This window comes from Scomber scombrus, chromosome 18, assembly GCF_963691925.1.
Source record: "Scomber scombrus chromosome 18, fScoSco1.1, whole genome shotgun sequence".
NCBI classification, from domain to species: domain Eukaryota; kingdom Metazoa; phylum Chordata; class Actinopteri; order Scombriformes; family Scombridae; genus Scomber; species Scomber scombrus.
The window spans coordinates 7500758-7528100 of NC_084987.1; the positions used below are offsets into that span (position 1 = coordinate 7500758).

Below are 27343 nucleotides of genomic sequence, written 5' to 3' on the forward strand. Positions count from 1 at the left end.
TGAAAGTTCAGCAACAGCTTGTAATTGACCCTTGACATGTGTTTGTTTTGTCAACTATTGTTTCCAAAGAAAAAAAATGAAACCTGAAATGATTAAAAAGTTATATTTTTAAATAAACTGTGTGACTGACCATAACTTCTGTGCCTCATTCGACTCTGCTGAAGCAATAAAAACACACATTTTTCCACAGCAGACATTTGGTCGTAGCAGAAGAAGCACAGGTGTAACTAATTACATTAAAGATGGCTGCACTCGGTTTATGTTTTCTACCTCCAGGGACCTAATTTAGTACATGTTTGCTTGCCGGGACACTGAAATCAAATGGGACCATCATTAATTAACACTGTTAGCCTCGCTACACCTGTGCTTTTCCTACCATGACGAGTCAAACTGTCCTCCCTGGCTGACACAGCTAAACGTTTATGAACAGAACAATTTATAAGCAGTGCACATCTAAAACCAACAGTTTTTGCACCAACGTGATTTGTAGAGACATAAAGACACAACAAAGTTATTTAAAAATTAAAACAAACTACGTAGCATGTAGCATAAAACACTGCAGCAGGCTACACCTACAACTTCAGAGCACCACGGAAACATTTAATATGGTCAAAGTGGGCCTTACTTTCCCTCAAAATGTGACTTCAACGCAGCCATATCAACTTTTGGCACGTCTCACTGTGCATTAATAACTGGTTAGCGTCCGCCACCTAGCGTTAAAAGTATCGCCTTGTGTTTCATATTGGTTGCACTGTAGCTTTTCCTCGTTAAAACCACAGCGGCGAGCAGCGTTATTACGCACACAGCTCCAACAACCCTAGTCCGGACATGCGCGCGGCCGTCTCTGCCCACTCACACCGCCGGGAGCGCGCTGGAAAAGTTTAAGAAGAAAAGTTTTGGTCATCAGTCATTTGCCCGTCAGCTCCGGCGCGTTCACGTACCAGGTTTGGGGATGTCGGTGCCGTCTCCGCGCTCCTGGTGGCGGAGGTTAAAGTATTTTGTCTTCTAAAAGGAATCCAACTAAAAGCACAAAATGTTTGGGTGAGTAACTACAAAAAAAAAGAGTGTTTCTTTTGGTCTATTAAAGCTATGAATGTTGTGACAGTTTAAACGTAACATTAGAGATGTTTACCAGACTTTATAAAGCGCTGCATGTATTCGTGAAATACACCGAAATGGGAAAACTTTACCTTTATGTGTGCATATGACTTACTGTGTGTGTGTTTTTAGTAATATATCAAATGAGGAAAAATACTTAACATGGTGAAATATGATTTCACTTTTCAGGTTTGATGTATGTTTTGTTTATCTGCTCCACATTGTTATCTAGACATGGCAGGCATGAAGCTCAAGACTCCTCATTTTGATGAGTTTTTGGGTGCCAAACCCAGCAGAGTTACACTATACAAGTGTGTTATAAATGCAAAGCGCACACACACACCACTTAAACCAACAAAAGGGATTATTTTAGTTTATTTGAATTGTTACTTGTTTTCTTATGGTTTATCCCATCTCAGAAACTATTCCTCATACTGTTTACAGTGGTTGAAAAAGTAATCAGATCCTTTACTTGACATTAAAAGAAAGTAGCAATACCACAGTAAAGTCCTGCACTCACAGTTTTACTTTAACAAAGACGTAGTATCAGCAAAACTGATTTAAAGTATAAAAAGTAAAGCTTATTATGCAGAATGCTTTGTTTCTAATGTGTTTCAGGACTGTCATTAGAGATGCATGTCCTTTATAAACTGTTGCTTAGTCTTGTCTAGAGCAATGGATCATATCATGGAAGATTGTGTGTTTTTATATAGAACCATACTTGTAAATGCAATGGAGCAAAACATGCAACATTTTCTTCTTAAGTTTAGAAGTTTAAAGTAGCAGAAAATGGAAATAATCAAAGAAGTATGTCAGACTTGTACTTAGTTACTTTCCACAACTGTTTATGTACATAATATACAACCCTTTTAATGGAGAACTTGAAGTAGGTTGGTTAGGCTTTAGGGGAACAGTTAGTGCTCCATAGAAGCAATTTAAGATTGTTTTTCCAATTTCTTTAAATTAGGTTTAAATATGAAGAGCAAAACTTATTAGAAACCTGTGGTGTTTCTCCTAATCATCACAGATTGCACTATAAGGCACACTATGAAGATATATTTTAATTGAACTGAATGACTTTCTGTACCCTAAAATACTTCTGTGTTTCCTTTTGGCAGTGGGATTGTAACATTTCAAGATAACACCAGCCTGTGAAAAGTAAAGGAGTCAGAAAAGCTCTCAGGCAGGAGAAAGACAGGAGAAAGCTCTGTACGATACGGCTAGTGTAACACAAATTAATCAGATTATAGAATTATAGCATTCCAAGGCCCAATCTCACACTTTCATCCGGGCAAAAATGCAGGTTTAATGTTGTAATGCTGAAAGTTCAGCTTGCCTGTTGAAATTTGTGCTTCTACCAGCGGACAAAACTGTATCTCTGCTTTAAAAAGAAAATGTCATGTTTAATTACAAATCAATTTTACACCAGCCAGAGAGTTTCCTTGTTCTCAATGATAGCCTCCCTCAACAGATTTTACAGTCACTCACACATGATCACTCAGGTTGGGCAGGATGGGTTAATGAGTGACTAAACTGGGCAGAGGGCAGGTATACTTTACTCCTCTCAGACCGAAAAAGAGAGAGAAACTAAATAAACCGCGGATAATCCCAAAATACTTCCGTCTGGACTGAAAACATCAGATGGTAAGAGGTCAAAGTTTATGAGAGCTTTGTATTCAAGCTTTGTTGTTTGTTAGCGTTTAGACTGTGTGTTTAGCTTGTCAGGATATCACCACATTTTACAGTCAGTTGTTGACTTCATGGCTGCTGGTTTAAGTTGAATAAAATCACTTGTTGTTTGTGGTTTTCCAGACAGGTGTACCTTATTGCAAAGTGTTACCCCACTTTACTTGAGGGGGCACAAAAAGGAAAAGTAACTGTAAAATAATGATGATGTAATGAGGGACTAATTAGTACCTACTCAGTATTATGTATCACTTTAATTGGGGGTACAGAAAAACATTAATTCATTTTTAATTAGTAATGAATGAGTGCTTCTTAGCAGCTGGTTTAGAGTTAATCTGGAATGACTCATCAAGAAAATGGTCAGTATGATTGATTCCCACATATTCATGAAATAATCATTACCTAATGATTCATTAATATGAGATCTTCCCATCTGTCCTCGAGTAACTCATCACGTCGTCCTCCATTAGGAATTATTTGAGTACTTGTTGACAATTTATCAATTATCAGGTCGTTCCTGATTTGTTTCTGACTTGTTTCTCAATTAACTAACTACTTTATGAAATTTGATTGGGAGTTACTGCCCGTTAATTAACGGTTTACTAGCAGTTAGTTCCTCATTCGCCCCCTCCTAACCACTCAAAATTCCGTGTACCTTATTGTAAATCGTTACCAGTCTCTGTTTACCAGAAACATTGTTCTCATTCAGCGTATGAATCACAAACAAAGGGCAAGCACACTTCGGCTTTGTATGTACTCAGATAAAGATCAGTTTTATGTGTGCGTTGAAGGTGTGCCACATTTAGAAACAGAGAAAATGCAGCTGATTGTATTCTCTACGCCAAGGATTCAGATGTTTGTCTTTCAACAGAACTTTATTTCAGAGCTATCCTAAAATAAGGTGATAATGTCATTCTTCTCCCGTTCGATCTTACACCAAATCAGACCGAAACCACCTATTATTCTCCCCTCCACAGATGAGCACCCATCCGTAATCGTGCTCGGACAATCATCCTACCCTGATTGGACTCTATTTTCCTCTCGACGAGTTGCTGCCTGCAGCCGCTGAGGGAGCCGGAGTCGCCATGGAGACAGTGGTGATCGTGGCCATTGGGGTGTTGGCCACCATTTTCCTGGCCTCCTTCATTGCCCTGGTGGTGGTGTGCAGACACCGCTACTGCCACCCGCACGACCTGCTTCACCACTTTGACTCAAAGTCAGTGAATCAGTACAAAACCTGTAAATCTGTAGTAGGCAGGAGTTTTCATTTCTGTGTTTCCTTCAAAATATTAAAACTTTAAGGTCTATAAAAGTATTGAAATGACCAGCTATGTGCAACATGTAGCCTAATATTCTGTCTCAGTTGGACTTCATTAACCTTAAAAATGTCTTTCTTTCTGCAGATTTACCACTGCTTTTTCATATAAATGATTCACAACTTGTAATTAGTTATCAACGATGGTGGCTTATGTAAACCTGAAGCCTTTCCAGATATTACAAAGAAACTATTTCAAATAAGAACACTAGAAATAAATAAAGAAGTCCATTTAAAAAGGAACTTAGGTCATCACTGGCCATTTACATCCATTATTATACATCCATAAGTTTGGGATTCAGTTGCCTTTTCAGCCCTTACCAAACAATCAATAAAGCACTCAAATAATTCTATAAACTTTCTATCAGATTAAATGAGAGGTTAAAAAAAGTCCTTAAATTGAATTACATACTGTTGGCTACTTCTTTTCTCAGCTTTCGTTTGGAGAGAGAAGGTTGATCGACCCAACTGCTTTTATAATTTCATGGGAGTCTGCAAATGGAGTTTGATGTGGTGGCAACTTGTGATTCAATTTCAGATACAGAAAAATGGTAATCAATAATCAATTTTAGTTATTAGTCATTCAGCTTACCTTCCTCTGCCATTCCTGTCTTGTCCTACAGGCCTACGGTTGATCTGATTGGAGCCATGGAGACTCAGAGCGAGCAGTCGGAGCTGGAGCTGGACGATGTGGTTATCACCAACCCTCACATCGAGGCCATCTTGGAGAACGAGGACTGGATAGAAGATGCCTCGTACGTCTTAGCAGTAGCACTGAGAACCGGCATGACATGAACTACAAATACTGCCTGGGCAGAATTTAAGACATACCATAAAGAGAGATTTAGTAGTTCAGTGTTTCAATGAAACTAATTCTGTTTTGTTTTTTTTCTTAAACAGTGGTTTGGTCTCTCACTGCATCTCCATCTTAAAGGTAACTGAACTGTACTTGCCCTTGTAGTCCATTTATTAAAAGTGATGGACCGATACTAACACAGTTAATTCCACATTCAGATCTGCCACACTTTGACCGAAAAGTTGGTTGCCATGACAATGGGTTCGGGGGCAAAGGTCAAAGCACCAGCCAGCCTGAGCGACATTATCACCGTAGCCAAACGCATCAGCCCGAGGTAACGTATGCGATTCACCACTACTTCATGCATTTGACTCTGGCGAACCCGCCCCCTCACATCCTCATTGACCTGTCTCGCAGGGTGGACGACGTGGTCAGATCCATGTACCCCCCTCTGGATCCAATTCTCCTCGATGCCAGGTAATCACGTCCCTTTTTCCCATTACTTAAATGGGCTTTTTGCATGACCGTGAAAGCATAATGCTAAAGACCTACTGCTCTGCTGATTGATTCCGCGTCTGAAGAAGCTGGAGAGGAGCGACCACATGACTTTGATTTATCCATAATTTAATAACCTTTGAGATTTACAGACATATGATAGGGACGGTGATGTAAATGCTCAAGTGTCACAGGCAATTGATGCTACCAGGAAAAACTTTCAAAAAGCTAAAGAAATGGTGTTTTTCATCATTAAATCAAATTGAATTTAAAGTTTATGCAATCCGTCATGTGTTGTGTTACATCCATGCTCTTTCTGAGCCCGTTGTACGCTGCCATCAATCTGTTTTTGCTCACTTTAGAAAAAAATAGTTTTTTGAAATAAGTGCTTTGTCTCTTTATCGTCCAGCCGCAGCAGCAAGAAAGCTAGATAACTCAAACCCATTTGCTCTATTCTTCTCCCTCAGGGCCACTGCTCTCCTCCTTTCAGTCAGCCACCTGGTGCTGGTCACCCGCAACGCCTGTCACATGTCCGGCAGTATGGACTGGATCGACCAGTCGCTCCACGCGGCCGAAGATCATATGGTGGTTTTGCGTGAGGCGGCATTGGCCTCCGAACCGGACCGGATCATGCCTGGAGCTGACGTACAGAGAGAGCAGGCCATTTAGAGCAAACTCAGACTCGGACTCAAACAAACTGCAGCAGCAGGGTGTGAAAATGGGTCTGTTTTATGCTTGAGCTGCTTCTTTTCAAAGTTCTGTATTCAATTGATACTTAGGCACAGGTTCTGCTTGTCCAACTCATCATCCAGTCACTTCTGAGCAGTAAATGGATAGGGACTGTATTTCTCATTTTCACATTTCACGTCAAGAAAAGGCCTTGTAATTTAATCTTGTCTGATTACATAATCTGTGCATTCAATAGCTGGGTAGTAATAACTCTGAAGTAGATGTCACACATCAGACACAGGTGGTTTTAACAGCACAGGCTTTTTAGGGTTGCTCTGTTTAAGTTGTAAGCTGCCTGCGAGTGAAAAAAGATCTTTGGAAATGTCTTCTTTGAGTGCACCATCACCCAGCGGTGGGCCTAAATCCAATCTCACCAGCACTGCACAGTCACATGGAGGCTTAGTCAGCTAATCCATTCTGAGGAAAATAACACCCAGTTAGCCAGCAAGTCCAAAGAGGCTCCAACTCAGTGGACCAATGGGAGAATAACCTGACTTATTTACAATTTGTGGGGGTCAGCGTGACTTGGGGTTGTTTAAAAGCCTCCCTCAGTAACTCTTACACTGTTTGAAATCACCGGTCTGTGAGTTTTTAGTGCAGCTCTAGAGAACAACAGCTGTAGTTTCAGCATATCAGCAGTAAAGTTAACATTTTTTCCAGTTGAGTACTCCCGTTGTGTCCCATTTGTGCATTATGTTATGATTGACTGAGGCCGTTATCAATGGTATCTCTTCCTCTTAAAAGCTTGTCCCCCCCCCCCCCCCCCCCCCCCGTATGACTTGTTAAGTCAGTGCAAGACAGCGAGTCAAGAAAGAGATGCTTCTTCTTTAATTCTGACATCAAAAGGTTTTAAAAAAGAAAGCTCAAATTTGCTGCCAAATTCAACTGTAGCTGCTGTTTCTATCTACATGATGCCAAGAATAAGAAAAATACACAAATATCAAAGTAGACCAAGACATTTTAAGTACATCACCATTAGCTGTTAAGAATATTTGCGTTACACAGTTGATTTTTTTTTCCTGTCACACACTATTTGAGGGTACATTTGTGTCCTGGCGTGTTAGGAGGATGTTTTGTATAGTGTGTTGATTGAGGTGGAGCAGAATTAGCATGCTGTTTTGGGCCAGAGGGATGTTATTGGAGCATGTCTACTGGCTCCCCCATGCATAGCTAATAGTAAACCTCCAAGGAGTCCTAATAAGGCATTAACCACAGTCAGAATGAACACATGGGCTCTAGCTACAATCACCATGGCACACGAGGTTTGCAGACAAATGAACACATCATTACATTATGACACACGGCTGTAAAATACACATCATAGATTATGCTTTCAAACACGCTTTGTTTTCAGATTTCGCCGAAGAAGAAAAGCAGCAGTTTTTCTTTCTGTTTAAAACTGTAGCTCTGAGCATGCCCGTATATCGATCGAGGAGGAAACATTTAGAAAGTGGTTAGCCTTTTATTTTTTTTCTTGTTTACATTGTTTATTAGAATTGACCCTTTTTTTGTAAGCACTCTTGTTTGTTACTGAAGTTCTTCCTTTACTCCCACACACCTTTCCTTTATATCTTTCACTGATTTGTACAGAGAAAAATGTTTCATAGCAAAATGTGCTTTGTGTTTTTTTGTTGTTGTTGGTTTTTTGTTTTTTTTTTGTTTTTTTTGTGCTCTGAACAATAGCTACGGAGAAATCCATGTCCGATTAAAAAGTCCACACACTCATACTAATTTGACATAAATAAAAGTGAATTTTTCTTCTTTTTATTACGTTGTGAGCAGTCCTTTGTGCAACAGCATGATGCTAATATCCCCCCGCCGTCATCCCTTCTTGGCAGAGGAGGAAGTCCCTGCTACAGCGCATCAGTCAGCTTCCACTTGTTATTGCTCTCTAGAAAAGCAGCCCTTTGCTTTTCTTCAAATCAATTTGCTTCCAGTCTGGGAGGGAGGCATATTCATCTCTCTTCATTTCCAAAATTGTCTGAAACACAATTGTAGTGATTTATTTATGGATTAAATAACGTGGAAATGAATTCATGAATAGAATAAAAAATGTTAATGTTATTTGTAATGTTTAGACAACTTCCTCTCATAAATTATCCTCAGATTATAAACATATGAGACTATCAGTTTGTATTAGTAAAATCTGGTGAACAGTGCAGCCTGCTGGATAAAAGATGCCACTGCATGCAGCTGATTCTATCGGCATACCTGGAAGTCCTGGTCAGACAGGTAGACCTCCAGGTGCTGGGGGTCTACTCCTTCAGGCAAGGGGCTTCGTAGCAGCTCCTCCAGAGGATATTGGGTCTTCATGAGCTGGGCCAGGGCGTCCTGCACCAAGGTCAGCTTCACCCGCCATGCGTCACCCTGAGACACACACACGAGGTAAGAGTCAGATGTGATTGTGTTGATTATTGAACTAGAAAATAGGAAATATTCACAGTATCATAGATTTGTGCATTACTTTCTATTTGATATGGATTTATATTTCTAATCAGATTGCTAGTATGTGGTGTCAGTACTCAAAAAAAAACCTGACAAATATTAAGTAATTCCACCTAGACTTTTATTCTTGCCAATTCTTATAGACTCTCTCAAAAAAATATGATTCAACTGAGAGAATGACAACTCCAGTTGAGGTTTTCTGGCAGACGATTTAAATTATTTTCAATGTGGCAGCCTGGACTTAGACTAATTAATCCAGACTAATCAAACTCCTTTAGGGGTAAATGCCCCTAAACCACAGTGAGGCCTTTTACTTATGAGTGATGAAGGCAATTCTAAGATATATTTGAACATTCAGATGAAGAATGAGTTAATAATAAAACAAAATGTTTGCAGCTGTGGCCACCAAGGAGCATCTATTATACTGGTGTGGTGCATAAATATTAATAAATACTTGTAAAAGAATATGTGTCGGACCATTTCTGTGGCGCGGTGACTCTCCCAGTGTTGTTTTTCATGTGCGCACACACACACACACACACACACACACACACACACACACACACACACACACACATACATATGCAACAGGACTAAACAACATCTAGCCTTGTGTTAAATGATAAACTGACGCTGCTCGTACTCTACCTGTGTGTGGGGACCCAGGCTCCTCTCCCAGCGAGGGAAGACATTAGTGAAGGTGAGAGGTTCAGACCCCTCAAAGATGAGGTAGGCCTGCGGTGGGCGTAGTGGGTTCATCTCTGAGATACAGAGAGAAAACAGTACAATTTTAAAACTATTGGAACCAGAAATGCCTTTATTTCCAAACAAGCAGCCTCCTTCTACCTTTGCAGTATTGCAGCGCCGTTTGCATGGCACACCGCCTCTCATTATGCCAGCGGCTCCAGGCCAAAGCCGAGCTCTCTGTCTGCTCAGGCTGACCCCTCTGCCACATATAGACCTCTAGACGGTTGTCAAGCAGGAACAAGGCTGGAGGATAGAGACGAAAGATTAGGCACACAGTAGACGATAAGTGGAGTTAGACAACATTAGATTCAGTCTGACTCTATACTTCCTGTGGGATATTTGGGTTCAAGCAGCAGGGATTTAATTGGATATGGCAAAGAAAATATCAAAAACAGAAAAGAATACAGCCATGAAAAATGTTTTGGGTCTGAAGAAACTAAATATTTCAAAGATGAAAATGTTTCAGTGAAAATATGAAAAAAACATGCAATGTATTACTGCATGGCGTTTGATATGTTGAAGTATAAAACTCCTAAAGTCAAATTTTGTCTTTTAAACTTAAAAAAGCCAAAAGTTTTGGCTCTCTAAATGTTATTTTTCAGACTTTTTTATGAGTAGACTTTATAAACTGAAAGGCAGAAAATGTTACTGCTTTGACTATTTAAAGAAAAAAATGAAAATTGGAGTCAAAATGAGTAAGAGACCAAGGTTTTTGTGAATTGTATAAAAGTATTCAGTCTGCTCTCACCTGGCTGTGGTGCAGCGTACAGGCTCTCCTGGACAAAAGGCATTGCCATCACGAGCCCCGGCAGCCGCGTTGGACTCTGCAGCTCCTCAGCCTTGAAACTCCCAGAGGAGGCACTCAGATGGAAGAGACGAGGTGTGAAGTTATATTTTCCTGGATCTGACAGAGGGCAGATGTGTAGCTCATAAATATTAACTGAAAGTTCACAGGCTTGAGAATAACATTAATAATAATAATAAAAGTGTGTTGTTGTTGCGTACCTTGCAGCATGCAGTCATAGGCCTTCCTGTCCATCTGTCCCAGTGCTGTCCAGAAGTCTGCAGGCTCTGAACCTTCTTCAACTACCTGCACATTCAGAGGGCTGCTTTTGCTGAGACCCAACTCTGGTGGACACCTAATACACACACAAACACCATGCAAAAGAATTTCACAGGCTGGACAAACTTAAAATGATCACTGCTAAAATCTGTTGAAATGGCATCCAGAATATGAAACTTACACTTGAGTAAGACGATCCACTGCCCTCTTGGCAACCTCTTTGGAGCTACCCTGAGCTTTACAGCCAGTCCAGAGGTACAGCACCCCTTGTTGGCTATTGAGCAGGACAGCAGAGCCCCTGGACCTCAGACCTACACAGCAGCAATCCACTTCTAACAGCAAGCCCTCCTCTGGGAGCTCCCCTCGCACACAGAACAACCGCCACTCTGCTACAACAGATACATGAGAATGTTTTAAAGACTGTACAAGAGAAACGGAGGGAAATAGATGCAAGAAGAGGAGGGTGAAACACCATACCTGTACCTGCATTAGTTGAGGACTCCTCTCGCTTGCCCTTGTGAATGACCAGACCTCCCTGGAAAAGCTGCAGGAAACAAGGAGGTTCCTGTCCCTGAGGAACCACCACCTTCAGAAACACAACACGAATTCACAGGCTGTAAACACCAGTCCTGCTGGAGGAGCACTGAAAATGTCAGTGTATAGTCCTGGGTTTTATAACTCAGTGAGAGAAAGCGTACAAAAATCCATTCCTTCGGTAAAAGTATCAATAAAAGTCCTCCATTTGACATTTTTACAGAAGTATAGACATATATTTGCAGAAAAATGTGTACTCAAGTGAAAGCTGTTATTTTAAAGAATGGCTCCTTTTAGTGTTACATTATTGTTGCAATAGGCTGTAAATTGTTTCAGATGGTTCAGTTGTAAAGGGAAAAGATGAGAGGACACATGAATGCATTGATAACCTTCATTCATCTTATCCTGAGTGAGGACTGCTAACAAATGCTTCTCTCTTTCATGCTTCTTTGTTTCTTCTTTATACTTCTATTCTTTACAATATCCTTTTTCACAATTCATTTGGTATTTTCATGAACCACATTGCTCCAAATTTTATTTCAACTGTTCCGTATCTACTTTTTAAATACATACTTACTCCACTACTTACAGAACTTTTATCCTTTTTTTGCTTATTTTCTTTGGCCTTAAAATGCACTTCACAATATTCCAGTTGTTATGTATAATCTTTCTCTATTGTGTTGTACTTGCACTCTGCAAAATGTGTGGAAATGATAATAAAGCATTTAACTGAACACTGTGCCGTAAACGATGGTGCATGGGATGAAAAAAACTTGCATTCATGACTTCAAACTTTTATGTTTTACATGCAAAACCTGATGCTGCACAGTATCTACAAACTGCAATAATCAGATAAATTAGGTGAATTATAAAGCCCAAAAATGTACTGAAGTTGTACTTTGATACATTTCTTGAGTAATTGACCCTATATTATTGTTTTAGTTTGTTGTTTTATTGTGTTGAGTGTTGTAACTTCAGTCTGAAGTTGTAGTAAGAGTCAATGATCCATTTCAAAGGTTGTGTGCTTACCTGGGATTCTTCATGGTTGTTCATCCCAATGGACAGAAAAGCAGCGGTGTCCCGCCCACTGACGCTGGAGTGACGGCCTCGCCAAAGGAAGAAAACTGTGTTTTCTTTTTGTCCACAATCATCGGGGCTGTTTGTCTCATCTACAGAAGATAAGTAAAAACAAATCGTCATTAGACTAAATGAAGAAACATCAATTCAAATGTAGTTTTTAGTCATTTTTGTAGTTCTAAATCAGATTACAATGATCTAAACTAAAGACTGAGTTTGCATTGTGATGGCAAGGTATGATGTGAAGATGATAATAATAATGATGACGATGTGCGAATGCCACTGACCAACAGTGCTGATGTTGTATGTCCAGCGGATGACGTAGGAGTCTCCCTCATGAAGTTGTCCGGTGCTCTCTACGGGAACTTCACTGTCATCAAACTCCTGGACGTGCCAGGTGTCCACGGCAACCGTCTCAAGCTTGATCTGATGCCCCTCCTCCAGTGTGATGACCCCGTGACCCCTTTGGACATCGACGCCTGCCAGCACATTGTGGATTAAGCCATCCCTGTCCGCTGATTGGCTGGACACTAGAACCTTGGCATCACAGGGGCTCAGATGGTCTGACGATGGGGAGACAGGCGAGGACGGCCGAACTGGGATGTTCTGTTCAGAGATGGACGGCAGACAAAGAGTGAGAGGAGGCTTTCAGTTAGGCTCTGTTATTCAAAATGCAACATGTCTTGTGGTTGCTCTGCATTCTAGTCTATTTTGTTTACTCCCAGTGGGAAAAAAACAGACGCCCTTTCATGGATTTCTCCTTGCCCGGGTTTTGACCATCAATGTAAACTACCATAAAACATTTTTTTGAGTAACTGCTCATGTTTAAATTGTGGAAACAAAAACTGTAAGGGTAAAATCCTGGAGAGATATTGTATTATTTACAACCAGAGTGAAAGAGAAAGAAAAACAAATGATCTCAGGGATGCAATGTGCCATGTCAATATATGACCTTACTAGCTGGTCTGTATTGCAACAAGTAAAAACCATCAATCAAACTTCTTCGACACACGCTTCTGGCTCTCCGAGATGGATTTTATGCCAGTCACATTTCTACAATGTTCCAAAACAGAGTAAAGTCTGGGAAATACATCTCCAAATCCAGATATTTCTACCTGCCTAATCACCAGTATCAAACAACAAGCCGATCATCACTCTGAGCACATCCATCTCTGAATATTGTGTGTGCAGCAGCATGACTTTGAATCATTAAATAGTGAAATGAACCTGTGACTCATCCTTCACTGAGACAGCTTCCTCCACGTCGCCACTTCTGCCCGTCCAATCCAGGAACTTCTCTTTGAACAGAGCCGTCTCGTTGTGTTCTGAGATGCAGCCCAACAGGGCCCAGCTCGGACGCCCCTCTCCCCTCCTGAAGACCGATGGAAAGGTACAAAATGTCATAACACTAAAAGAAGACATGTTGAACAATCACATATGGGTAATATAGAGTGCAGCTGTACAGTTTACTTAAATATTAGTTCTCAGCAAGGTTATCATGGTGTACTAAAATTCAAATTAAAACTGAAACAATATTGTGTACTTACAAAACTAATTAAAATAAAATGAAAAATATACAGAAAATTACTTTTTATTCATTTAAGTCCTTGTGAATTTGGTCAAGCGTTGTGTTTGTATTATAATACCTTGCACTTGGCAAATACCCCTCAAATTAATAATAATAATAAAATACTAAATACTAATAAAACCTAAACAATTTATACTATGAAAAACTAAACTAAAACAAGAAAACCCACCCTGGAAAATAACTGAAACTAAACTGAATTGAAAATAAAAAATAAAAAACAAAATACAAATAAAAACTAATTCAAAAACACATCTATAATAACTGGTTCTCAGTGTGGTTTAACGTGTTCTAAATTATTGCTTATTTGCTCTTATGACTTGAGGTTTCTGCCCACTTTCAACAGCTGTGTACTGTGGACTTTCTACCAGCATGCTGGTAGTGTTGTTTCTGTAATGTGGATTAATATATACAGCTGTTATTTTTCCTTGTGTATTACAGGCTGAAAGCTTTAATCGTTTCATTGCCTGCAGTGTGGACTTACAGCTGTGTGCTCGGGTTACTCTGTGTGGGATCCAGTGGGTTGACTCGACAGTTGCTGTAGTCATACGGTCCGGCCCACACTTGGTGAGTCAGCTGGAGAACAACATTCCTCCTGCTGAGGGAGACATCCTGTCCGTGCCATAGGTACACCTCGCTGCCGAAATCAAACACCAGAGCCTGAACCCAAAAACACACACAGTAAGTGCACACACCTGAAATCAAGATGTCAGCTATTAAAACTGACTTGAATGACAAAAACTAATTCATGACTTCTTCAGTGTGTGTGTGTATTACAATCCTGCAGAAGAGAAACAACACAAAGTCTGCATTAAAAATGATTAAGCAACAGGAGAATCCATAAGAGACCACAGACCTCACAGGATCCCAGCAGGGAGATGCTGGGGATGCGGGCCCAGGCCTGTTCCTGGGGCACCAGTCTGTTCTCCACCAGCCTGTACACACAGTTGGACTCCACCACACCGCACTCATAGAGCTCATCCTCTTCTGGTGCACCCGCTCCTGTATAGAGCAGCAAACAGACAACAGTGTGTGCACATTGGGAATCACATCATATAAAAACATCAGTTAAATTCAATAAGTAATAACAAGGTAATACATGTTCAGATGGGTAGCTGCTTTGATTTGTGGTCAGATGGATCTTTTATCGTTTGTCCACTTCTTTTGTGTATTTAACGATAAATGTGATGTGAACAATCTACTGTCTGGGACATTCACAAAGTAAACATTTTAACCTCTAACCTCTGTAATGTGTCCTTCCTCCCAGAAGGCTCCAGAAGTCTGCAGCCAGGCTGCTGTCAGAGTTCAGCCCCTCCTCCAAGTGGATGACCTGGGAAGCCTGACAGCCCAGATCCTTCTGGCTTTGGATGAATGACGCCAGCTCCGAGGCCTGAAAAATAAAACCTCAGGTTGTAATACCACTGCAAACAGTCATAGGGGATTGAGTAAAGCCGAATATGTGAAACAGCATAGAGAGTTTTACAACCAGGAAATTATTTTAAAGTGAATGTGTGAATACCAGAATGTAACTTAAATAGTTGTTGTACATCTTCATTGAATGTGTAATAGAAGAGCATGCATATTACAGTTTAGGTGATCCATTATAACAAAATATATTAAACCCTACGTGTATAACAAAGGAAAGACAAAGATGTTGTCGCTTACTAACTCCAGAAACATTGTATTTTACTGCATGTCCTACTCAAAATGCATTTCAAGCACACATTGCTCTTTGTGGAAGCGAGTGTCATATTTGATGCCATTTTATAAATTTTGTGGCATGAGAGTAAAACATGGAATATTCATTAAATAATTACAATATCAACACCAGTTTCAATGTATAGAGAGAGTCTTCTCCAGTGTTTTACATGAGAGGTGATATTTCATAGCACTTTGGCATGTGACACTACATTTTTTACACATTTTCACAAAGTGCATTAAACTCTTTGCAACTATTATACCCTGGTGTCATTTTAGTCTAACAAGATTCTCATGAATAAAAACTACATGTTTCTGTCCTCCTTGATACCTTGGATTTTTCTTGTTCGTTGGCGAACTCTCCGCTCCACATGATGCAGTGCTCCGGAGTGACCAGCAGGAAGCAGTCTCCGCTGTTCAGCGACCGCACCGAGGGCTCCACCAGACGGACCTCGACATGCCGCCTACCTGTCACCACAGGCGCTAGTTAATATAAACACCTGAGCACCAAGAGAAAATCACAGAGGCACAGATGAACCAAATCTTTTCTGACCTTTGACATGCAAGAGCATCAGGCTGCTGAATGGAGGATGAGACTGGTTAGTCGCAGCATCTGAGGAAGAGAAGTCTTCTGACCTGGCGTGATTTGAATCTGCCACAGAGGAGTTCTTAGACTCTGCAGGGAGATAAAAGCATAAGATGAGGATAACTGTGAGGAAAGACAAAGTCAGAGAAAGGAACCAGAAAAGGAGAGAAATCATCAAACTCACTCTTCTCTGATTGGCTCCTTTCCTCAGTGGCTGTGTTACCCATCTCCCCCATGTAGTCCTGCGTGATGTCCTCCCGGGCTGCCAGAGCCCGCAGAGGGTTTCTGGAGCCCTGAGTCCGACGGGACGGACGCACCGACCGCCTGTGCTCTGCTACTGCTGATGTCAGTCTGCACACACACAAGTGATGAACAGGCTTTCACACAGACAGTATGGACAGTCTCCATGGGGATTAAATGACTATATACATAAATTACAACTTGAGATCACTGTGATTAAGGGCTACTATGTATTTAGCCACTCAGAGCATGATGTGGTGTTCAATGCACAAAAATTAATACATTTTGCTTTTTCTTATCATTTTCAAGACAGTTATGAAATTAGGGTACACACACATTTCAAAATGGAAAAGATAATTTTTGTTCCATATCTAAATCAATTACAAAAAAGTGTAATAATTATTATATTTGGACGAGCTATGAAATACAAAAAAAATTGATTAATTTTAGCAACAGAGAAAAAATGACTAATTACACAATATCGTACCTCCATTGATGGTTATCTCTTTAAATTGTTAATCTGTGCTTCTTTAACTCATTTAAGACTTTTATTTCTATGAATATTAACTAAATATCCTATCTAATATATTTGACATAACTATAATCATAACTTATATAAACTTACTTCTTGCATTCTCCAATATACTGAAGTATATTATAAAGTAACAATTGGGAGTCAGTCCAGTCCAAACTAAGTCTAGTAAGTTGTAGATTGTGTTAAAACATCTTTGGCTTATTAGTCAAAAATTAGGACCATTCTTAAGATAATATCTTACTACTCTAATTCAAACTAGCTCTGTGTTTGTCAGTGAGTTGTATGTTTTAGGTCAGTGATGTAGTATTAATTAAAAAGATGTGAAAACCAAGGCCTTCTGTAGGTTGTCATCATAAAAAAAATTAAATGTTTGGACCTGTTAGAGACCACAACATATAGACTATATTAGACAGGAAGGAAATACTTTCCAAAAACAGGTGGGTGCATCTTTCCTCCACCACATTCCGGAATATTTCAGATATTCATTGTACAGCTATATCAAAGGGCAGGCTAATAATCTTACAATCTTTGGTAAAATCAGGCTCACATGGGTGTGTTGGTCTGGCAGAGGACATCCAGGTCCTGCTCACTCTCTGTGGCAGCAGTATGTCTACATGGTGGGGGTTCGCAGGCGGAGGGAGGCGACTGCTCGATGTAGAAACCTCCATCACACGTGTTCGAATCATCCACAGGTGTCACTTCCTTCACCTCCTGTGTAGCTACTGAGAGTGGCGCACTCTGCTGAGCTGCTGGGAAGGACCAGATAGGGGACGCAAACTTAAAATATTGTAAAAGTATCAATTAGCCTTTGAATGATAACATCCAGGCTGTTTATATTTTAATCCTACCTTCAAACTCCATCACTGGCTGCACAGAGATGTCTGTTAAGAAGACAAAACAGACAATTTAGAGAGACATATACAGGAAAGACTGAACATAGTTAGTATTATATGAACTGCTCTAACCATCATGTGTGCATGTTAGGGCTTCAGTGGAGTGCCTCTGGTGATGGGAGGTGTCATTTCTTCTGTCTGATTCTGGAGATCCAAGACCTAAAAGGTTGTAAACACAAAGAGAAAGAGTCAGAGAAACCAACAAAAACCTCACAAAATTGAGGTCAAATATTCAGAGAATATGAGAATGCAAGAGAGTAAACTCACTTCTCTTAGTCATGCATCCATCCTGCTCTTCCAGTTTCTGCTGTGTATTCATTTCTTCCGTTTCGACCATCTGAGGTTGCTCATCCTCAACTTCTTTTGCCTACACAGACAGAGAGATAGATGTGTTAAGATACAGATGGGCAAATGGGCTCCTCTGTGGATTTAAATCATATAAATATAAAGAAATCTTAAGATGAAAATGCCAGCGTACGTCACCTTTTGCCTCCACTGAGGCTGAATCTGGTTCTTGGTGGGAGAGCAGACTTCTTGAGCCTCAAAGGACATGCTGGTCTATAGATGGAATGAAAAACAATGTAGGGATAATAAGTTAAATCAGTGACTTCTTCAACGTAGGAAAGTCGGGAACACCCAGGAGGAATGTTGTGGATTCGCATGACCAGAGGTGAAAGTGTGGAGTGGTTGAAAAAGTTAAATAAATCTGATTAATTTGACAAAGATGAACAAAAAGGGAGTTAACTTGATGATGTCAAGGCTGTCAAGTTTCAGGTTAGCAGACAGAAAACAACACGGAGAGTACAAAATGCATAGAAATCTTGACACGGTAAACAGGCAATTATCATCGAGCAACCACGGCAGTCAAATCGATGAGTGTGAAGAAGCAGATTTAATCTCAATACAGTTATAAAGAGGATGGCAGTTAGAGTAAAGTTTATTTGATTTGATTTCTTCATGTTTTTGATCATGTTATTTCAATACAACTCAACTAGGCTCCTTTTGTTACAAGTACCCCCAGTATTGTTAGCAGTTCTTTGTACAATTAACACATCAGTAAGGGAGGTAGGGTGAGACTTGAAACTTTTCTGGCTCCCAGAAGGGGGCATGACAGAAAAAAAAAGCTTATGTACCACTTTGTGAAGGTGGAGAACTGTAAGAACAAGAGTGCAGAAGTAACAGAAACAACATAGCAACTGAAATGAGAGCTGCGATGTATCACTAAAGGAAAAGGATCATAATTAAACACTGTGAAGGTGACTCGTTAGTGTGAGTGAAACTTCACACATCAGAAATAAGAATCACAAACACCTGAATGTGTGCAATGACAAAAAAAAAGTTCTTCACTGCAGACAAAAAAATAAATAAAAAACTTCAAACCGAAAGCAGCTATTAATCTGCCATGCAACAGTTTAAACAATTACCTGATTGAAACACATGATATATTGGGGTGTAGTGCTAGAATAGACAGAGGCAAAGACAGGTTCCTGGAGGAGAAGAGGGATTAGAGAGAGAAAGGGGGTCGGCTAAAGCTATTTAAAAAATAGTTAAAGTCTCCATGTAGGAGATTTTAGATGATTTATTTGTTTAGAAGACTTACCCAGCACTGAGGGTTGACGCGCTCCTCATGAAAGGTTTCTGTCTCTTCCTACAGAGGGCAGCACAGGGAAAAGCATGGACGTAAATGAATAAAGAAGAAAAGGGGGGAAAATAAAAGGTGTAATAAAAGTAGAAACACACACATGATAGCAGTAAAAGAACATTAAAATCAATCCACACACATACATGTACACACACGTAATGTCAACTTTGTGCAGCTGTGATCATGGGGTCATAAAAGGGTCAAATTTTAACCCCCGGATAATTGTCCTGTTTACATTCCTCTGCACATTCTGAACCACTCAAACACCAGCTAGCCTGCATATATTCCCCAGTAACTCAAGTCTGATCCCAAGACATTTACCACGAACCAAATCTAGAGTGCTGTTGCTAAGAGATGCTATATCTGGATTCACTGGAATGACAAATACTTCGATCAGACCACCGGCCTTTTCTCTCTCTGGACATAAAGATAACAGGAAGAGTGAACCCAGAAGCCTCAAACTGCAACACTTCATTTTGTTCCTCAGTTTGAGCTGCTTTATCACAGAATTTAGATTGACACACTGCAAAAATCTGAGATTATTCGACTAAATTCTAATATGATTCATTATGCTCTTAAACCAAAAGTAATGGAGTGACCTGTCTGAATTTCACTCAATTACCAGAGATTAGGGGATGCTTGCTTACAGCCAGTGTTTGGATACATTTTAATAGCCTTTGGGAGCAGAAATTATATGACAAATTTCTTTATTTGGAAGAAGTGAATTTCAGATTAAACACATTAATATACACTCCATCGACACTGTGCATGTACAAAAACCTGGGCTCAGCTTAAATTTGTTGAATGTAATTCCTGCACAATGCATTAAATGTTCACTAACTTACTTATTTATATTCTGCTTAAAGATAAAAATAAAAAAAATAGGTGATCCAAATGGCAGCACTGTTTTTGATGGCGAATGTAGTGGACAGCTTTGAAAAAAAAACAACAAAAAAACAACAAAAAAACCCACCATATAATCCTTGGCTCTGCCCTTGCAAGGTTTATGTAAGACTATGTGACTTTTTAAAGATGGACGCCCCTCGCTGTGTTGACTCTACTGCTGCATTGTCAACCCTCTGCCTCTGCCATTAAACTTTATTGATCTCTGCTGACAGTCTTTTAAACCCACGGGATACAGACAGGACACTCAGAGGATTGAAGATTATGGAAGGGCAAAAAATGGCAAGTGTTACTGCAGAGTGTAAAGGTTTTGATTCCGCATTAGAAACACTCTTTGAGCCCATTATGTGGTACAGACTTTCACAGTGACAGTGTGATATGTCTTTGTTTCTTACCTTGTTACTGCTGCTATTGGTTGTCTCCTGCAGAGTAGTAGTGCCATCCACCAGGGTGACCTGAACATGTCCCACTGCTGTGGTTTCTTCATTCCTCTGTCTTGCACTCTCTTGCCCATCCTCTTTCCTTTTGAGACGGATCACGTTGAATATAAACCACAGAGCATATCAAAATACTACAAAAAACTGTATCCCCGTTCAATTCTCATTGTAAAAATGCTCATGGCTGACATCTGTACTGATGACACTGGTACATTTGATAATTAATTTTAAGTGTTCAATGTTTTCCACAGATTATTATCATCAAAGCACATTCATGCACACTTCAAAATGTATCTGTCTGTAGGATGTATTAGAATCAAGACAAAGGAAGCACCAACATGCTAATTTTTCACTTATAAAGATGCAAGTCTCAGCCCCTCTAACTTAATTTCAGATACTTACTGGACTCTACCGGTCAAATCCCGGTCGTGTTCCACAGAAGAAACTGACTGTTCCTCTGGCTTGACCTGACAGGACCTCTCCTCGTTAGGAGCGTCCTGATCTGTTAAGGCTCTTATTGGTGTACAGGCAATGGTTTCCCTCCTGGCTCGAGCCCTCTGCCTCCAGGGGGCGGCAGTCAATGAGCCTCCTTCCACACCTGAAGCCTGGCGCCTCTGTCTCCGTGGTGCTACAGGTATTTCCTGCCTCTCAGTGCCCTCCATCCTCTCCTGAATGCCTGCCTCTCCACAGCCTCCACCATTCTGTTCATGGCTGAAAGGTGCGTCCAGCTTATTGCTCTCCGTCATGCTCCACTCTGGGCCCCCAGATCGGCTCTTCTTCAGGATTCCTCTCAAGCCTGGCTCCGACTCAGAGCGCGGCAAGCTTTGCTGGGTAGGACTGGGCTCCACAGGTTCGGAACCAGTATCAGGTCTTGGCTTGGAAAGGCGTACCTCACTAGGTTTTAGGTTGACAGACGAGGCCTGCTGTCTGTCGGACAGATGAGGGGACAAACAGAACGCAGGAAGCTGTACGGGGCCTTTCTGGAGCTGAACAGACACACAGTTCAGGATAATTATTCAAAAGGTATGATTTACATTATTTCTGCTGTTTAAATATAAAACACTGAGTTTTCTTGTAACGTGTCATAAATACAGTTTGACTTGACTATACCGTCTTAGCTCATCTACTCACCAGGTTGACCTCCTCCACAGTGATGGGCTGTGTACGGTATCGAGCCCCCTTCTGCCTCCGTCTCTCTGGGGGTCCTTCGGCATGGCCGTCCCCCTGCTTCCCCGGCAGAGACAGTTTGTTGAAGAGGGCCAGCTTCTCACTCATGCTCAGCTTGCAGTTCTCATCACCGTCCTCCTCTGAGTCAGCCTGCTCAGTCTGGGCCTCCACTGGTGGTGCTGGGTTGGGGGCGCTGCAGGCAAATATTAAACACATATGATATAAAACAGGCTCATGATTAATGGAGAATGCTGAGTCACTTTTGTTAAAAACTACAGTGCCCAGTGGTTTATGAAATTACTCACTTTAAAAAAAAGATGAAATGATATATTTGGGATCTGTTTTTAGACTTCTTTTTTATATTTAGGGCTTCATTAGTAATAAATATGTTAACACATTATTTGTTATCCTTTAACCACATAAAGGACATCCCTAAATAGCTAAGCTTAAAAAAACGAATTCCTATTAATATAATAATATACTTCTATGTGTGTGTTCCTGTTGCTAATATCTGGCCCACTTATGGACACTGTAAGGCCACAAGGTTGTCGGCACAGCCCACCTGATAGCCACCATTTCCTCACAGGTGATTGGCTGAGTAAGAAAGCGTTGCTCGTTGCCACGGCGAACCCTCCGTTCATGAGAGACACTCCCTGAACGAGGCTTCAGGAAGTTCGAGGCCTCGGGGGGGGCAGACTTCTCCAGCTCCTATAGGGGAGGCGGGAGAGATGTTAATATCGACACGTGACATGTGACCATCACGTTTAGTTCAACAGTGCCTTTGACGCAGGTGGACCTAATATAAACTGGCTAAATAAGTAATAAGTAAGACCACGAAGGTCGGATAGCTGGTGAATAAAGCAGCTAGCTGTAAGGTGGAGCATCTTGGCTACGTGGATAGGATGCCAGCCCAACAGGTCACAGTGTAACCAGAGACCTACTGGCTAAAGTTACCTCTCCGCCTGCCTCCACAGAGCAGCACGCTAATTATAACACAGCTGCTATGGTTGTTAATGGCCGTACACTGTCTAGCACATTTTCACCTGATGCTTCATGACTAACGTTTTGCTTCAGGTGAAATGTTGAATTGCTAATGCTTATTCTAACTACAGCGTGTTTCGTCCTCTGTATGAACTCTTAGAGCTTTAGCACTGTTTTTAGATGTCCACGCTATAAATTTAGTCTTTCTTTTAATAAGTACAGATACTGTCTCACATCAGACTAAACAGTGGATCCAAGGACAGCACCTGTTTGACCATTCATATCCCTCAACATGATCAGTTTCGGCTGTGCATGCTCAGTGCTGTCTCACAGTACACCTCAGACTGTAAGGTGAGCAGCTGAGATGTCAACTGATGACGGATTATCTTTAGCTGTTCGATATATTTCTCAGCAATTTATCACCTCCACATTATAATCCTTTAATCCAGTATTAGGGCAACACATGGGCAAGCTTTATTAATGGGAAGGTTACAATTCTGGTTAGACATGTTCATTTATGATCTGACATCCTGATAACAGCTTAATAGTCATAAGTAAACGTTTACAAAAGCTGTGACAGTACATGAATGCATGTAGATGCTGTCTCATTAGATGAAACAAGGAAAGACCTTGATCTCCACACAGACTCATTTATAGCCACAGCCATCAGGACAGACAGCACACAACAAGAGAAAATAAGCAGGTCATGAACAGCAGTAGGGATCCTGTTTCAGTGCTGATGCTAACATAGACTCACTTTGAACAAAGACATCTTGGCTGCTACGCTCATTTTGGCTCTGTCATCGGTTTTCACATCCGCTGTAAGATAAAGAGATGAATCATTCAGTCAGTAGAAGATTTTCAAATATTTTACATACTTTAGAAAGTTATTGTCAGTAAAGAAAGATGTCAGTGATGAATAGCACACAAATGCTAGCAACATTTGGCTTTGATTGGTGAGATTCATTACTGCTGGCCAATTAAAGTGTGGCTTTCTGGTGTTTAGTCACTCTACATTTTGTAATGAGAGATATGAAATTAAACTGCTGTTTACCACTGAAGTCAGCGATATTAATTACCGATTACACCATAACAAACTATCACTGAAAAACACCTTTTATCCCCTTACCTACTTATGTTGTGTATGTTTATCCCTATTCATCACAGGCTATGAAAGCAGGGCTGTAGATAATTAGCATATGGAGTAAACAAGCTATCAGGACACAATGAGGCACAGCCTTGAGACTGATCGCTTCGTGTGAGGCCGTCTCACACCCGGCCTTACACAGAAGCATCACGCTACTATGTCTCATGTGGAGGAGCTAAACTAATAGTCAGGTAGATAATGAAACTCTGTACTGCCAGTTTGTTGGAAGAAATTAAATAATTAAATGTGGATATCAGAACTATGTGTGGGTCACACTCAAAAAACATAAATTCCTCCGAATCTTGAGCTTTAGAAAATCAGATAATATTCAGTATATTGTATTTGACATATCCATTTATAAAATGAATAGTCCCAATAGCAATGAAAACTAGATTAACATAGACTATTTGTTTCTTTAGTTGTGTTGTAAATTCTCCATAAGCCAATCATTGCAAAGAAGTGCTCGTAATCTTTTTATGGTGGGGTTGAGAGTTGGACTGACTTAGCAGCGCTCTGCTGCTCACATGGTTTTGTGACACATGAATCTGTCATCACTGAACATATTAAACATTGTGAGCCTAAAAATATAACCTGATTTATTTCCTTGATTCAAGAGATGTAACATTTGCCCTTTGCCCTCATGTTTTCACTGTTGTGTTTTTCTGGTGTCAGTGGAGACCAGTATTCTCCCTCCCTGTGTCACAAAAGGTCATCTGTTTGTCTCTAAACACAAAAACATCACAAACTGTGAGATCATAGACGGGCGGGAAGACAGCTTTACCTTTAGAGTTCTCCTCTTCGTCTGCATCCAACAGCCTAGAGGAGTGACAGGAAACAAACGATGAGGTCACCAGGTGAAATATAAAAACTGGAAGATGACGTTGACTTTATAGTTTGACTCCTCAGATCCTGCTTTGAGCTTACAATACATGTCTTTGTGCTTCAGTCTGCAGTGCACACAATGAAGACACTGTGTCATATTTGCATGCTCGGGAAAGTGAAACTGGAGTTCACGAAAGAAGAGAAACGCATGCAAACCACAGCACCCATTTATGTAAAGGAGCAGCGTTGGACACACCTGAGTCAAAGTGTGACTGCGTGTTTTTTTTTAGTGAAGAGCAAATATCAAACACACACTATCTGCAACTTAAAAGTCACGTCTAAAAACAGAGATGACATTTTGAAGACTATAATGCAGTAAATTATAATATTATGTCCGTCAAGTTCATGTCGGTGGGTTTAGAAGTTTTGCCGGCAAATGTAGTTATACATTGTTTAAAATGTGCAAAACAAACACCACTGCAAACAGCATCTTCTTTGCAACCAAACCAACTGCTCGATCTGCACAGAGCCTGGATGCTCTTTCTATCTTCATAACCACAGCAAACAGCCCCTACCCGCTGCTCTCCTCCATCTCATTGGCTGTGATTGGCTGTGTCCTGAAGCGTTCGCTGGTCTTGCGACCGCCGCCTGACCCGCCGGGGAGGTAACGCCGGGTGCGTCGCCGGCTCCCCTCAGGGCCCGGCTTCACTGCCAGGTCCAGAGAGGACGTGGCTCGACCAGCATCAGGGCTGCTGGTTTCCAAGCAAACAAAGAGTAGGAGGAAAGGGAAGAAGATGTTGAGGCGAAAACAAATACTGTCACAGAGGTACACAGGCTGATGGTGACAGTCTGGATCACACACATGCAGGTGACCCTACACTTTCTCGGGCTGCGCTCCACTCCCGGTCTGCCGCAGAAGGGCACTTCTCAACTGGCCCACTGACACTCGAGTGTGGAGCTGCGGGGCATCGAGTCCATGAGGGACGAGGTGCCCCTCCCCACTCAGCATGCTGGCAGAGTCCTGGGAACCCTGCCTGGAGGGGGCGGGAGTGAGGGGAAGGAGGTGAGGATGCAGGAATGGGGAATATGGGCTAAGAAACCCACTCAGAAATAAAGTACAACATTGAACCTTTCCATGAAATTTTGCCAAAATATGAAGCCCCTGGGGGGAAAGGTGCAATGTTGTACTTTATTTTTCTGAGAGCAAAGATGACGCCAGTCTTTGCTCTATAGTGCCAGCTCCAGGAAAAAAAGCACCAAGATCACAGTGTCAAGCTGGGAGACTACCATCTAAATGGAGGGGAAGAATCAGACTGGCTTTAAAACTCCCCGCTGGGACCCACTGATTTAGACCTCTCAGTTTCAATTAGTTACAAAAGCTGCAAAGCAACTGCAAAGTCAAGGATCCAATGTTGCTGACCAGACCTAGTTTAAAAACAGATAGTGTAACTGCTTGGATTAACCAATGAGTAGGATTTACATTTTAAACTAAAGAAAGTTTCAAGTTGTTATAATAATATAAATAAAATGTATATTTTATAAAGATATTCCCATGTGGTTGTTACTTCTTTCCTTTACTACCCTCTGTTAGTAACTGCTTTCATGGCTCTAAAGAAAAAAATCCCCTCTTCATATGTATATTCTTCAATATTTACATACAGAAACTACATAATCATGTCCCACGTACATTCATTACATAAAGATTTCAGTGCAAGAATGTATAACTACATTAAATACTTTTTTCCTCTAGTTACTTTGTCCTCTGTGATTGTATTAATATAATGCTTTAATTAGCATTTACCAAAATAATAACAATCCATTGCACTATTTTAGTATTTATTGATGTCAAGGTGGAACATTTTGAAGCAGATGACATGTGCTTTAATAGTGTTTGGACAAATTAGGCCTAAAACACCTGCTGCTCTCTACATCAGACACCATCACTATGCTGTACGTACCATCTACACTACAGCATTACGCAATCACGACTCAGTTTACTTTTGATGACTAAATGTGTTTTTGATAATGCTTTATAGGTGTTTATGATGGCTGTCTCCTGTACAGTTTTTACAGTTTCAATTGATTTTTATACAAATTTTAGGTCCCGGTTTCCTGCAAGAAGACACTGATCACCTCGGACACAGACAATATCATGTATATCATTTTTTAGTTAAAGACAGTACTAATGAACCATGGTTGTAGATTACAGAGTTGTTCCATATTATGCACTAAGTCATCACTGACTCCACACATGACTCACCTTCTCAGGTAGTTGGATTCTGCAGAAGTATCTGCCTCTAATCCATTTGTGACCTTGCCAGTCCTGCCGTTAATCCTTTCACTGAGCGACAAGATGCCCTCTGAGTTCAACATCTCTTTGAGGGGTTGGGTCGCCGGGTCATGCACCTCTTTCCCATCCCTCCTCACCCACTTTGAAGGTAGTTCCTCCATGTTGCCGAAGCGTTCAGCCAGTTCCCTCCTCCTCTCAGCCTTGTAGCGAGCGATCCGCTCTGACCTGGGCTCCAGGACCGGGTTCTCCATGGCATCCATGACCCTCAGAAGGATTCAGTTGATTTTCTGCTCCACAGATAAGTGCAAAGCATTTAGGAACAAAAAGCAGATGGGCTGTTTCTCCACTTTTCAGCTAAGGCAAGACAATGAGGCCAAACTTTCTTCCAGTAAAATTCTCAGATTCCATCGGACCTAAAGACTTCTTGTTTTG

At 40.9% G+C, this 27343-nt stretch overlaps 2 protein-coding genes across 4 annotated transcripts; one reads left to right on the plus strand and one right to left on the minus strand.

Annotated features, from left to right (window-relative positions):
* Positions 1–925: 925 nt before the first annotated feature.
* Positions 926–9669, plus strand: tmem98 (transmembrane protein 98). 3 transcript variants are annotated; one of them, XM_062438831.1, is made up of 8 exons: positions 2636–2742; positions 3762–4000; positions 4723–4854; positions 5000–5033; positions 5114–5229; positions 5313–5372; positions 5858–6088; positions 9660–9669. In XM_062438831.1, the coding sequence occupies exons 2-7, from the start codon at positions 3870–3872 to the stop codon at positions 6057–6059; spliced, it is 675 nt and encodes a 224-aa protein (XP_062294815.1). In that variant the 5' UTR covers positions 2636–2742; positions 3762–3869; the 3' UTR covers positions 6060–6088; positions 9660–9669. The 3 variants fall into 3 exon arrangements, with proteins under 3 accessions (XP_062294814.1, XP_062294815.1, XP_062294813.1); XM_062438830.1 differs by lacking the exons at positions 2636–2742; positions 9660–9669 and adding an exon at positions 926–1041 and having other exon boundaries at positions 5858–6768; XM_062438829.1 differs by lacking the exon at positions 9660–9669 and having other exon boundaries at positions 5858–6768.
* On the minus strand, positions 6925–27171 carry svilc (supervillin c). The gene is made up of 33 exons (XM_062438504.1): positions 26882–27171; positions 25500–25655; positions 25197–25373; positions 24581–24615; positions 23410–23471; positions 22234–22379; positions 21636–21864; positions 20907–21490; positions 20463–20589; positions 19123–19170; positions 18947–19009; positions 18006–18080; positions 17790–17889; positions 17595–17681; positions 17478–17510; positions 17177–17375; positions 16039–16205; positions 15822–15944; positions 15600–15736; positions 14813–14960; positions 14427–14572; positions 14055–14230; positions 13213–13357; positions 12273–12591; positions 11938–12077; positions 10858–10960; positions 10556–10763; positions 10317–10450; positions 10060–10215; positions 9411–9554; positions 9213–9325; positions 8331–8486; positions 6925–8100 (listed from the first exon to the last, which is right to left on the minus strand). The coding sequence occupies exons 1-33, from the start codon at positions 27169–27171 to the stop codon at positions 8011–8013; spliced, it is 5016 nt and encodes a 1671-aa protein (XP_062294488.1). The 3' UTR covers positions 6925–8010.
* Positions 27172–27343: the final 172 nt, after the last annotated feature.